The sequence below is a fragment of the Haliotis rubra genome, unplaced genomic scaffold, assembly GCF_003918875.1.
Source record: "Haliotis rubra isolate DU_JTF1 unplaced genomic scaffold, ASM391887v1 Scf456, whole genome shotgun sequence".
NCBI classification, from domain to species: Eukaryota; Metazoa; Mollusca; class Gastropoda; order Lepetellida; family Haliotidae; genus Haliotis; species Haliotis rubra.
Window position 1 is genome coordinate 364,048 of NW_025767142.1, and position 14,729 is coordinate 378,776.

Below are 14,729 nucleotides of genomic sequence, written 5' to 3' on the forward strand. Positions count from 1 at the left end.
TTTGTTCTCTCTGAAGCAGGGGGCGGTGGGGTAGTCTAGTGGTTAAAGCGTTGGCTCGTCACGCCGAAGACCCGGGTTCGATTCCCCACATGGGCACAATGTGTGAAGCCCATTTCTGGTGTCCCCCGCGGTGATATTGCTGGAATATTGCTAAAAGCGGCGTAAAACTAAACTCAGTCAGTCAGTCAGTCTCTGAAGCAGTTAGTTATTGGGGTCGGTGGGGTAGCCTAATGGTTAAAGCGTTGGCTCGTCATGCCGAAGACCCGGGTTCAATCCCCACATGGGTACAATGTGTGAAGCCCATTTCTGGTGTCCCCTGCCGTGATGTTGCTGGAATATTGCTAAAAGCGGCGTAAAAACAAACTCAGTCAGTCAGTCAGTCAGTTAGTTATTCTGTATTAGATGGATATGGGATCAGTGGTAGATAGTTCTGTGGAATGAAGTACGTCAATTGATATAGCTTCTTCATCTGAAATAGATTCTTCAAGCATTTCAGATTTCACAGGTTGTGTTAAAGAACAAAGTGTTGATTATTTCCTTAAACCACCTGTAGCATGGCAGGAGTAAATTTTATTATATATCAGTGATGTGGCATATGTTGCAGTGTATTCATTACTTCAGTTTGTCATGTGTGCAGGTCTTTGAGACCTGGGGAAAAGTTGAGCGTCACCCCTTGTTTTCAGTTGACCACGTGGTGTTTGGAAAGAAACTACAAATGACATCTAATTTTGATACATCTCTTGAGCATTACATTCGCCAAATTCCACAAGTGAAAATAGCTGAAGGCTGTACCAGAGTCGGAGTCACTGATGACTTGAGAGGACTTTTACTGGGTTTGAGAAAAAGTGCAGTTTGTAGGACAATTTCTTGTGCCCCATCTATATACAATGGAAAAAGGTTGTTCAGTCAACACTAACTCCCTGATTAACACAATCCCCCTCCCTCCCTATGTAATCAATGGTGATCGTGTTTATTTCACAGCTGTGTGTCAACTTTAATGTATAATGGATGTGCATGTTGTATTTCTCCCTTGTATTTTCATCATTTATTTCATAAATACTAAAATTCAGTTTGAAATTTTATCTGTCCTCGGCATGCTATTAGTTCCATTAATCTTTATTAAATAAAATTAACAAACATGTTTTGTAGTTACCTAAACTTACTTTTAGTTTTTGTTGCCATAATGTTTTTTATTAAAGACTAACAATGAAACTTAACGCTTTTTACACTAATGGCTTTATTTTACAAACAAATCTTGATTTTGTAGAACACAACTAATGACAGGAGCTAAGTCTTGCAGTTCTGTCATACCACAGTCTTTGTGAATTAAAAGCATTCTTGTTAAGACCGTACGATAATGTAACATAGGAACATTTTTGGGAAAGGAATAAAAATGAAAAGTGAAATATCTGCAGCTTCAGACATGATGAAATTTGAATAACATTCACTCAATTCACCTTGCTATTTTAGTTTTTAATAGTAAGAAAAAAGCACAAAATTACTGTGGTATCTTAGACTGCCAAACTTTGCTTCACAGTATTCAGAGATGTATTATTGTGATGATGATGATGACGATGATGATCTCCAGGAAATCCGGAACCGCCACTGGCTGCAGGTGATGCAGGTGACTGGCAGCACCTTCCAACTGGAGGCCAATGTCTTCAAGCTGACACACCTGCTTGATATTGGGCTGATCAAGTGAGTGACAGTCGTGTACTACTTTTGTCTCTTTGGAGATTACCTCCGTGGTGTAGTGGTTAGAGCGTCCGCCCGGAGAGCGGAAGGTCGCGGGTTCGATCCCCGACCGCGTCATACCAAAAGACGTTAAAATATGGTACTTGTTGGTCCCTGCCTGGCACTCGGCATTAATGGGTACAACAAGGACTGGTCGGCTCGGAGTCAGTATAATGTGTCTGAGTGGGATCTTCATGCTTCACGGATGCACATCGTCATATGAGAGAAATATTCTCAAAGTATGACGTAAAAACCCAATTAAACCTCACCTTTGTCTCTTTGAGATTACCATACATGTCTTGAAGCCATCTTTTTGTGCGTACAGAGTCATTAACAAAGGGTGTCACAACTTTTGATCATTTAGGACAATACTCCAATGCATCATTATACTGAGGCAGCTTTCAAACTGAAAAAATATTGGAACAACTGTCAGGAATAGCCAGTCTTGTTGCAAAACACATAGAGCTCAAGGACAATTACTACCCGTGACAGAAACCTGGGATAGAATTGGTTTTTTGCAACCTATGCTTGTCGTAAGAGGTGACCAAGGTACCAGGTTGTATGGCTTGCTGACTTGGTTGACACATGGCATGGTATCCTGATTGCGTAGATCGATGTTTATGATGTTGATCACTGTATTGTCTAGTCCAGACTCAATCATTTACTGACCGCTGCGGTATAGCTGGAATATTGCTGAGTGCAGCATTAATACAACAAATAAACTATGTCAATTACTACAAATAAGGAAACTATGATGCACAGATAGGCTTATTATTAAAGATAATGACACATACACCCTGTGACTCCAGACACAAGACAGAGATAGAGGAGATCTGCCGAGGAGCCAGTCGAGAACTGGAACTGGAGATCAAGATGAGGATGACAGAAGAAGAGTGGACAGAGCAGGTGCTGAATTTCGAGCACTACAAGAAGCGTGGCCCCATGTACCTGGACAAGGCATTCACAGAGCGTCTGCTGGAACAGCTGGAGGATGCCCAGGCCCTTCTGGCCAGCATGTTGACCTCCAGATACATTGGCCCTCTGCGGGATGAGGCAGCATCCTGGGCTGAGAAGCTGAAGGAGGTCGCTCAGGTGCTGGAGTTGTGGCTGGAGGTGCAGGACTTGTGGCAGTACCTTGAGGCAGTCTTCAGTAACTCCATAGCAGTTAGGGTAAGTAAGATGTTTGGTGGTTCAATGAGTTTGGGTTCTGTCAATCCATTGCTGGTTTGGGTAATTTGCATTTTAGGTTGGATTTGTTGAGAGCTACAGTGTTCAGGTAGAGAGATTTGTTTTTGTTGCTAAATCAGTGCTGGTGAGTTATTCCTGGATGATTGAGTGATCATGAGGCAATACTGCATTTACAGGAACTACCGCAGGAGGCCAAGAGATTTGCCCGAATCGATAAGGGCTGGACCAAGATGATGAAGAGAGCTTTTGACACCAGGAATGTCCTTCAGGTGAGATGCCATACTTTCCTCCCATCATCTAGTCCTGAAAACAGAAACAGAAACACTGAATACTGGTCAATGCCATTGTCAAAGTCTTTCCAGTTCAACTTGTACCTGCCTTAATGTGTTTGTCCTGTGTTTTGTTGCAGTGTTGTTATGGTGGAGAGGTGCCAAAAGCTGTTGTGCTGCGTCACATCCATGAGGAACTGGAGATCTGCTTCAAGTCTCTTGTTGGTTACCTGGACAACAAGCGCAGGACATTCCCTCGCTTCTATTTCGTGTCTGATCCCATCCTGCTGGCAATGTTGAGCCGACCTAATGACTTGGACTCTGTCAGACCTCATCTCAAGTAAGCCACATTCTTCTTATATTTGTTTCATATTATTTATGTCATAGTGAAAGTTTATGCTCAGCGAGTATAGATTTATATGTGGAATCCTTTTGAGATAAATGGAAACGTCTTATCATATGTGTTTCATACAGTTATTGAATAGTGAGTGTGTGAATTTTAAATGTGATACTGAGTGTTCATACCCTGGAGATATAGACAACTGCGCCTGCTGTCAATGTCTGCCTCTGATTATTTACAGGCAGTTGTTAGCTATTTTGAATAGTGCTGATTGTAGCACAAAATGTCCAGTTACAACTAAATGTCAGCCTGTACTATGTCTGTTTGAAAGATAACAATGAAAAGCTAAGTAAAGTTGCTTCTCGATGTTGAGCTTGAGAAAATGTTTTGTGAGAATCACTGTAGCCCTTCATGATTGATTGTCCACAACAACACATGTGCATTAATTGTTTTCATCTGTGTCGCAGATCCATCTTCAGTCAGATTCATGATGTCCGACTGGAGAAGGGACAGGAAGATATGGTAGAGGAAGACGGGGAGGAAGCGTACAGCGGGGGGGGTGGCACCACGGGGAGAAGAACCCCTCATGACCGCACCCGCTCCACCACATCCCCACACAGGTCCAACACCCCACCCAAGATCGACAAACGTCTTACCCAGATCTATGTGAGTACCACTGTGTTCTGTTGGTGGTGGGGTCGCACTTATGTTAGTGTTTGAAATTAAAAGGAACCATAAATGAAGACACAATTTATCAAAATTTTAGGCCAGTTTAATGGTAATGACTTCTTTGAACATTGTGAAAATCAGTGTTTCGCTTCAACTGTTCCACAATGACAAAATGTATGTATAATCTTTCCATATGCAAATTAGCTGTATTTTCATTCTGAAATAATTTCAAACACTGCAATGATGTACTGCAGAGTCATTCTGACTTAGTTTATAATTTAAGAAATTGATAGCATTTAAACAAAGATAAAGGTATCAGAGATGTATATTTTATTTGTAAAAGAGGTTAAAGTGACAAGTAAAGTGTATATAACAAGTGGAGATGATCCTTGGAATCCCTCTCAAGAACCCACTTAGGTTATGTTGAAGATATGTTATTTGCAGTTGACTTCTGTTGTGTGAATAGGTTTAACTAGTGAAATAGGTCCTGTTCCAGTTCTTTCAGTGTAACACTGGATTTCAGTGACTAAAACTGTTCAGGTATACAATCCTGAAAAACATTTCCTTTTCCCTTGAGTTGATATTTATTGAAAATGTATTCATCTAACATGACAGAAATTATCAGTGACTGATAACTCATTGCAGTCTTCAAACAATTTTTGTACCATAAGACAAAAGATTCCTCACTGACATCGGGGACAAGAACTTGCTCTGGTACTGGTTTTGGATAAATAGATTCTTTTGTAGATTAATGATAAATGGTAAACGTTATGAAAGAAACCAAAATAACCTTTCAGCAATGTTATTAGTTTCTGTCATTTGGATTCAGATAAAAGGATGGTGTAATAAATATTTTCATTAACAGTTTAAGACTTTTATTTCTGGATTTTCAATATATTTTTCAAAAGAATGGCACTGCAATATATCTGTTTCATTACTTGATATCAGCTTTTCATGTCATGTACAAATCATTATGCAAATTGGTGGTGGAACTTCATCTTCATAAGTCTTTCACGAATTACTATTTTCACATATTATATTACTTCAATACACATGTGTATCTCGCTTCCGTTTGTGTAAGTTGTCTATGGTTTATGAATGTAATTAACACCTTGCTCTCGCTCACTAGGGGAGTGACGATTCAATCTCATATATGAGTGTAAATAAACACAAACGTCGTGTAAGTAGTGGAGTGCTTTTGAAATCGAACACTGTTCATGCACTCTGCACAAGAGTTGTCTCCCTTTTGCATGGATTGCATCAATTCGTCACAGCACAGTCATTGAAATATGAATTTTTGAACATTGCATCAATGTGCATGGTGTATATATTATCCTTGGATGGAAAGTGGAATGAATTTGAATTAATTGGTTTTGCTATTTTATATTCATGCGTGATTGGTTTAATTTGCGAAGTATGATTTTTCTTTTTAAAGAAAACTGGCTTCTCAAGTGTGTTGTTTTATTTATCACCAGGGTTGATTGAATATTTTGATATTGCTTTTTGTGTGTGTGCATTGGGGACAGTTTCAAGAGGATAAAAACATGAAGAAAAATATGTCATGAAAAGGACTTATGCTTAAGATGTATTGTGATAGGATAGATTTTACAATGGCAGCACATTGCCACCTTGGATACATCAGAGGTGTCATTGAAAAAAATGAAAACTTGCTGTCATAATGGGATAGTTGCTTATGTTTTCCAGTTTAGTGATCACTAAAAATGGCTACTATACAGTTTTCAGATTCTTATTGAACAAACTTTAGTCTAAATTAGGTTATATGTAATCAAACATATGGGTGGTACTACTTAAGTACTTGTAGGTGAAACCACTCATTGCTGAGGACCAACACCTAAGTGTAGCTTTTACTTGTGTCCATTGTCATTAGAAGGGGAAAATATTTATCTGAAAATAACAAGCAAATTTGACTCTTGTTGTGAAATATTTGAAATGTCTCAGAGAAGCTTCTTGCTGAAATATCACTTTACAAAAGACACACATTGTTGTCTCATGAACAGTTCATGTAAACAATACTCAAACAAAGTGATGCACTTACTGCTCAGACATTGCTTACAATATGTCTGTAATTTCTTCCTGAAATATAATCGAACTTGACCATATCATGCATGATCTGAATATGCCACAGAATTCTAAGCAAATAGATTAAAGGGTAAGCATGTGTAATCACATATGTGAGATACTGACTTGCATTCATTGGGAAGTGTCAAAATGATTAGAACCTTTCTGGTTATCATGAAAAAAATGAATAAAATGCTGTTGAAATGAAGAGGATCACATGATCATGTGATGTTGATGATGGAGACAAATGGTGCAGTGAGAAACTTACGCCATTACCACACTTCTGATTCCTTCACTTCATGGTCAAACTGAAATTACTCAAATAGTTTCCACAGATTGAAATTAAATCATTTACTCATGGTTTCACAATATTCAGTTAGTAGCAAGATAAATTATGTAATGTCCAAATACTTCTGAAAAAGTGGAAAAAGAGTTAACTGATTTAGAAAAGACCAGAAATCATTAGTAGCCCCACTACAACTATCGAAAGATAATTCATGAAAGCCTTATTCCAATAATGAAATCACAGAAAGATACACCCCAAAAATATTAAGCATTTAGTTTATATAGCATCTTTACTTCATACCGATCAGGCTGCAAAAGAACGTTTTTTTTGTATTTTGTAAGTTTTAAAATATTTGTTATTCATTTAGGAAGAAGAAGAAGATTCAGTAAGAAGATCAAATATGTTTGCATATTTTGGTAGTGTAATTAAACACTCTATGCTTGCCAGGAAAATAATTCCACAATTTTAGTCTAAAATCTTATTCTGTACTTTTACTGATTCCAAATACCTCGGCGCTGCTTGTACTGACTTGTGGTCATTGTGTAGAAGTGATGATGATTACACTTTGATTAGTAATGTAGACTTTAGAAGAGTGGACAAATCTTTGTAGAAACGAATCTTTTACAGATTTGTCTCTTTCAGCAAATCACTGAGAATAGCACATTAAAACTTATCCAGGAAGCCGATCTTTGTGAAGCTGATTCTATTTTCATCCATATATACAGTGTGATGCCTAGTCCAGAACTGACTTTCGGAATTAACAGGGCTTAATTATTTTAGTCTAAAATGTTTTGGAGCACTTTTGTAGTATACTGTGTAGACCTTCTCACCATTACTGAGAGTAGATGGCAGGTTTCATCTAACGTAGATCTAGCTTGACATATGGGTTTTTATCAGGAGAAGGGCCAGGTGCCTAGCAAGGGCAGGGTTGCAGAGAAGCCATCACGTCATGACCGGAAGAAGGTAGCCCTGGTCCCATCTGGGAAACCATCGGGCTGCCGCCAGAGATCGCGGGAGTCACATAATCGTACTTCCAGATCTAGCTTTGTAAGCTCAGTCACTGCATGCCCATGTTGTATGAAGTTGTGTCACATCAGGCTTCTATATTAAAACATGTCTCAAGGGTAAACATTGGGTCGAGATGATTGCTGTCCTGTGCATTTCATAAGCTTGATGATTTGTATGCATATTCAAAACACAATTAATTATTGCAAAATATATTATTTGTTTGTGATTAACAAACAATGAAAGATCTATTTATAGCATTAGTGAATCTGCATACAGTATTCAGTGTTCACGAAAGGTGTTTCAAAGTAACAGGACATTGGGTCCTGTAAGTTTCAGATGTGTATCTGACCCATTGAAAATTCACAGGACCCATAGAATAAAATTAAACTCACACTTCAGATTTAACATTTCTTATAGTTAGCATTGAAATTATTAACAAACATAAGATTTATAAACAGCAATAAACAGCAAACAAATGTCACATGTCACATATAACAACTTCAGTCAAAAGTCATAGTGAAATATACAGTCGGGACACTGGGGCCGGTGGGTTGTAGACTTCTATTGGACCGTTGGCAAATCTACCGGAATTGTCAGAGAGTCAGATGCTATTCGTGAACACTGCAGTATTATGTGTTATATGAAGCTTAGATGGCATTGCGATACTGCATATCTCCAGGTCATGTTTCGATACAAGATAATACAGCTATCCAGAAAGATCTATGAAAATTGATATTGTTTTGTGATGTTTCATAAAGATTTTTTTATGCAAACAGTTTTGATCATTTCAAAGTTTCTACATACATGAATAGATCTCTATGAACACATGAAACAATGGCTTAATTTGAAAGCCTTTCTCATAAACAGCGCTGTGTCTTGAAGAACTGAGACAATCCATTCCCAACTAAGTCAGATGCTTGATAATCGATGGAACTTGTATGACCTTAGTCCTTGAAGAAGCCTGATGTTTGGATGTGACACAACATTCTTGAGTATGTTTTGATTGCCAGTTCATAAACAGTCAAGTCATGTTCAGAGCATGTTCTATAAATGTTAACTTGTGCTTTGATACTTTAAGCATTGAGGGTATATATTATAAATGTTGACTTGTGCTTTAATACTTTAAGCATTTAGGGTGTATATTATAAATGTTGACAAGCATTTATATTTGTCTCAAGAACGAAAGGCAACAGAATTTGATTTGACTTGGCAATGAAGTGCAATCAAACTAACCCAGTTTTTCACTTCTTGTTCCAGCAGGTAGAGCAGCATGGCTACTTATTAACCAACCAGTTTTTGTCTCTGTATGCAACTTTAGTTTGGAGTGTTTAGTTCATTTTACATCTTATTTAACATTCTGTCCTTATAGTGAATGAAATGTTATTAAAAGTATATCATGTGTGGTGAATAATTGTATTTAATGGCAACATTTTCAGGCCAAAAAAGCCAAGTGTTTAAGGATAAATTTAATCATTTTTAAAGTAAATTTTTTTTGGTTATCATTATAATCTATCACTGATAATGATCATAATGTTAATACATTTTCACTTTGGTAAATTTGGAATCACCTGAAACATCAAACAGATCTGTGTCAGCAAAACATCATGTATATCTGTATTCATGTTTGAATTGAATTGGTGTTACATTGTATTTAGGCCAGTGGATGTAGTAGTGTCCCCTATGTTATACAGAGTTTGAACCCAAGCTTGTCCCAGCATGTGCCGACGATGTTGCCGTCTGAAGGTCTGGTGGATGACGTCATCGTCATGGATGCTGTGGCTGTACAGAGTGCAGATGGAGAGACTCTCACTCTTACTGATAAGGTTGGGACTCACACTAAGTTAGATTTGTTGTATTCAATTTATCCCTTCCAAACTGACCACTTTGTATAAAGAGAAGAAGAGAAGAGCAACTGTATGGGGCTATTTAGCAGGACTGTATTATACAGTTAATATTTCTTAAGACTTTTGTCTCTTCAGTTCAAGTTGGTCTCTTGTGTTGATGCCATCTGTTTGTGAGCTGTAATTTACATATTTTATTTCGACTCTGAAACTAGACTGACTGACTGAGTTTGGTTTGATGCCGATTTTAGCAATATTCCAGCAACATCACGGCGGGGGACACCAGAAATGGGCTTCACATATTGCACCCATGTGGGGATTCGAACCCGGGTCTTTGGCGTGACGAGCCAACGCTTTAACCACTAGGCTACCCCACCGCCCCTCTGAAACCAGAAGGTCTCTGAAGAAGAAGAGGATGGCACGACTGTTATGTCACAAAGTTTCACACATACCGTACCTGTAGTATTTGTTTATGAAGTGACATAATGTCTCAAATATGTTTCACAATAAGTTCTGGTGTATCACAGCTGTTTTATCTCAAAATGTGTGATCACTTGGACAAAGTACTGTGAGTATGTGCCCCAGTCCACCCAGCTGTGAATGGGTACCTCGTAGGGATGGGAAAGCCACATTAACTTGGTGCGCCTAGTGGCTGCAAGAGTTGTATGATCCCCAGGGAGTTGAGATTGATAATACAACGTGCCGTTGAGATTGACATCCAGTGATCGAGGGAAAAACAAAGCGCCTTTGAGCAGCTGAGCTTCATATCGGCATATCATTTGTGTGCACTGTTCACAGGTAGATACAGTATTCAGTGTATAATGTAATCTGTGTATAATGTAATCTCCTGTATACAGGTGACCCTCAGTGATGGTGTGGAGGTGTGGCTCGGCAAGCTGCGGGACTCCGTGGGGAAGACTCTACATGAGATGAACGCCAGTGTTATTCAGGACTGCAACAACAGTGTTGTTCTGGATGAGTTTGCATCTAAGGTGAGTGGTGATCAGGACTTGTTACCCACTGGGATGAAGATAGTGGTGCAATTATTTTCCAGTAATTCCCACTGAGTTTTATTTTTCATGCTTACTGATTGTCTAATCTGTTTTGATTTGCATCTCGCTTAGGTTGGATACAAAATGTATTCACTCGGGACATATGATCTGAAACTATTTGGGGCTCATATGTTGCACCGTTTTTAACTGTTCCACAGTACATGTATATACAATTCTTGTTTTCTGTTGTATAAATCTAAATATGCCATGAGATGCTCAAGGTTTGTTTGAGAGTGACATTACTTCTTCATCAGTCCAGTGTACGTCAAGCGATGCTGTTCAGCGAACTAGAAACTTCTTAGTTCATTTTCAAAAGTGATACCCTTGTGGAGATTCGGAACCCCGAGAAGCTATGCTTAGAATTCCTCAGAATATCAGTCACCATCATATAGCTGCAATATTGCTAATTGCTACATTACACAAAAAGTAAACAAACAATCGGCCATAAGCATCCTGTAATATGTTCTGTTTACCACTATATTAAATGTTTTGTCAAACTATAAGTTTTAATTCATATGTCTCATGTCTAGTCCCATTCATTTAAAAATGAATAAATATTACAAATATTGTAATGGATTAACTTTCTTAGTAAAGAACAGATTCTAGTACTTTTATGGGTTGAGTCCCATCCTGGATTCAAACCCACACCAGGCAGGCACCTAATTGCCAGCAAAAACCTGCCCAGCCACTGCGACTTCCACAAAAATGGAAGTCGGACAACTAAGAAAGTGTAGTCCCAAATATAACATATGTTACATTTGCCCACCTTCTAAATGGCACTGTGTAATCATTGAGGTTCCAAGCATGAATTGTACACGTGCCTGATCTGTGTAATCATTGAGGTTCCAAGCATGAACTGTACACGGGCCTGATCTGTCTTGGTGTTTTCCTTCAGTATCCATCCCAAGTGTGTCGTATGGGCATGCTGTATCACTGGACACGGGAGTGTGAGCTGGGTATAGCCTGAGGTCAAGTATGACCGCAAGGCCCTGCAGGGGACACTGAGGAAGTATGTGGCCACCACCGGCAAACTGTCCTCTGTCCTTGTCCGCGGAGCCTGGAGGACCATCGATGACCCCATGTTACCTGTACATAAAGGACGTCTGGAGAGCATGATTGCTGTAAGTATAGTCAAATGTTTGGAGTGATGTTATTATGTCAGGTGGTGGATGCAATGATATGTGGATATGATCTTCCCACTAGCTGCTCAATCTTTAGGATTTCACCCAGTATTGTACCTGATGTTTACTTGTGAAGCTGACAATATTGAGTCCACAGGCTTTGATATTGTTCCAAGGGAGGGGTGGTGCATGTTGGGTTCATTTCACCGTTATGTGGTACAATGTGTGATATTGCTGCAATTTTATGGGTGTTTTTGATAAACTCGTTGAACTGAATCAGGAAGTGACAATTGCTTCCTCAAAGATGAACTTAAGATGCATATTTGTATGCCTAGAACAATTGTCATTACTCACAGAGGTGAGGTGAGGTGAGGTGAGGTGAGATTGGGTTTAACGTCGTGCTTGAGAGTATTTCCATCATATGACCACGTGCATGCGTGTGTATGTGTATGTGCGGCTGCTTGTACTAGCCCAGACTTAAGCTGGTTTTATAGTGCTAGCCCACTGAGATACCATGCTGCAGTGAAGCATGAATACCCCACTCAGACACACTATACTGACTCCGATCCGACCAGTCCTTGTTGTACCCATTAATGCCGAACGCCAGGCAGGAACCAACAAGTACCATATTTTAACGTCTTTTGGTATGACGTGGTCGGGGATCGAACCCGCGACCTTCCGCTCTCCGGTCCGAGATGCCAATGAAGATGCTGGTGATGTGTACGGATGTATTGACCAAACATTCTTTCTTTGCAGCAATCTCTCTTCCTGCGTGACATCCTGGAGAACATGTGTTCCCGGAAGCTGCGGGAGCCGACTGACTTTGAGTGGAGGAGAAGTATACGATGCTACATGCAGCCAATTGGTATGTTGGAGTAGACAGAAATTAAGCCACTCTAACCAAAACTGATACCATCTGGGGATTCGGGGTTAGAATCAGTCCCAAGTCAAGTCAAGTCAAAGATGTGTATTGTACTTAAGGCCTCCGGCCCATATACAAGTAGTACAAGTATACATACAGCACATGTTACACACATTTCACAAAACAAATTACAGTTCAAATAAGAAAATGCTTCTAAGGATAACAGCTTGTTTTACATGAAGCGCTGGAATACATATTACATTGTCAATTTTGGAGGATAGAATGGAAACAAAGGCAGTTGAAGGATATTTTAACAGATAATTATTGGGGATATATTGTCCCCAGAACCTATGCAGGTTGTAAGAGGCTACCAGATGGGTCAGTGGTCAGGCTTGGGGACCTGGGTGCCGTTGTACAAAGCGATCTTAGCGTTAAGGTAACCGTAACTCACATACCTTAACATAGACTTAAGGTAGTCTTAGCGTTAAGGTTGTTTTGTACAACGGCACCCTGGTTAATTGCAGGTCATTGTTCCCTGATGGCGTGGATCATACAAATCAATCACAGGATTATCAAGTCCAGGAACGAGTATTTAGAGATGCATGTAGCTGGAATATTGCTGAATGGAGCAAGGAAACAAATTTAAACTGATGGTATACTGTGTTCACCATGTCTTAGTGCATTGCAGTTAGTTCTGAGTTGACCTTGATGCTGGACATGTTAGGAAGGTTATAGAGTCTGATGTTAAGGTATGGACTTTCTGTGACAGATGAGAAGCTGGAGCCTTTGATCTGGATACTGGACAACTCTTATCAGTACGGCAACGAGTTCCATGGAACCAATGTGGGTGTGGCCTTGACCCCTGTGACTGAACGCTGCTTCTTGACTATGTCCCAGGCCCTGAACCAGAGCCAGGGAACATGTATAACAGGGCCAGTTGGTGTGGGCAAGACAGAGACAGTGAAGGTAGAGCAATCCCACATTCTGATCATCAATTGTGTCAGGCAATTATCTTAACAATACTCTACTTCTTGGGGTGGTGGGTAACCTAGTGGTTAAAACATTTGCTCATCACGCCGAAGACCCGGGTTCAATTCCCCACATGGGTACAATGTGTGAAGCCCATTTCTGGTGTCCCCTGCCGTGATATTGCTGGAATATTGCTAAAAGCGGCGTAAAACTAAACTCACTCACTCACACTACTTCTGAACAACATTCCAGGTTGGAATAGGTCCTTGTAACAATATTCCAAACTGGAATAGATCCCCAGCAAGCTATGCTGGTCATAAGAGGCTACTTAATATGATCAAGTGGTCAGGTTTTGATTGTGTTCACATTATCAATCACTAGATTGTCCATTCTATACTTGACTCTTTGCAGATGGCCAGTGCTTAGTTCAGCATTAGTAAAGAGACCAAGTAACAATATCTTGACAGTATCTGAAGTTCATTCTTTACATGGTCCACAGTTTCATGGTTTCTTCCTGTTCTCCTCTGTCTACAGGGACTGGCTAACATCCTGGGCACCTTCTTGGGACTGTTCCACTGCTCAACACATTTCGACCCAAGCAGTATTGGAAAGATCACCCAAGGAATAGCCATGGTAAAGAGTTGTTAAAACCAATGGGAAACAACACCAAGTGTAGATCATTGTGTATTATTGTTTGAACTTGTCAACTTCTCTTTCTGTGATGAAACGGCAAATATTCCATGACTGAAGTAAATACATTTAAGAAATAGTGATCAGCACCTAAGGATTCCTTAGCATTACCAGGATTTACTGACTGTGGGTTCAAATCCTGGTTCCTCCCCATTTATGACCCTTGGTCTGTCAGCATCAAACCCATGCTTGTGGATTTCAGCAAGTGGTAAAATCTGTGTCCTACATCACTAGACCCGGGTTCGAATCCCCACATGGGTACAATGTGTGAAGCCCATTTCTGGTGTCCCCACCGTGATGTTGCTGGAATATTGCTAAAAGCGGCGTAAAACCAAACTCAGTCAGTCAGTCAGTCCTACATCACTTTGGGCCTTCCACCCACATTATCCTTGGCCCCATTCCACAAAGCGACCTCAGAACTAAGGTGATGAGAACTCCCATACTCTAACTGAGGCTTAATATTGTGGAACAGAACCCTGACATGCCATATCATGATATGAAACAAATACTGTAGACCAAACTCACTCACTTTTTCTAATTCATTGGAGAGTTTTTATCTATTAAACCTTGCCATGTTTTGACATACTGATGTTTGGAAACCCCCCTAACCTTCTCTGGTGG

The 14,729-nt window shown here is 39.8% G+C and overlaps 1 protein-coding gene across 1 annotated transcript in view; it reads left to right on the plus strand.

Annotated features, from left to right (window-relative positions):
- Window positions 1-14,729, plus strand: part of LOC124290091 (dynein axonemal heavy chain 8-like) — a 102,175-nt gene that overhangs the window by 24,400 nt on the left and 63,046 nt on the right. Inside the window, 12 exon segments of the mRNA XM_046726780.1 lie at window positions 1,589-1,698; window positions 2,544-2,904; window positions 3,099-3,191; window positions 3,332-3,531; window positions 3,999-4,197; window positions 9,265-9,396; window positions 10,272-10,406; window positions 11,362-11,430; window positions 11,432-11,587; window positions 12,344-12,452; window positions 13,219-13,415; window positions 13,953-14,051. Of these exon segments, the coding sequence (XP_046582736.1) occupies window positions 1,589-1,698; window positions 2,544-2,904; window positions 3,099-3,191; window positions 3,332-3,531; window positions 3,999-4,197; window positions 9,265-9,396; window positions 10,272-10,406; window positions 11,362-11,430; window positions 11,432-11,587; window positions 12,344-12,452; window positions 13,219-13,415; window positions 13,953-14,051 (1,860 nt within the window).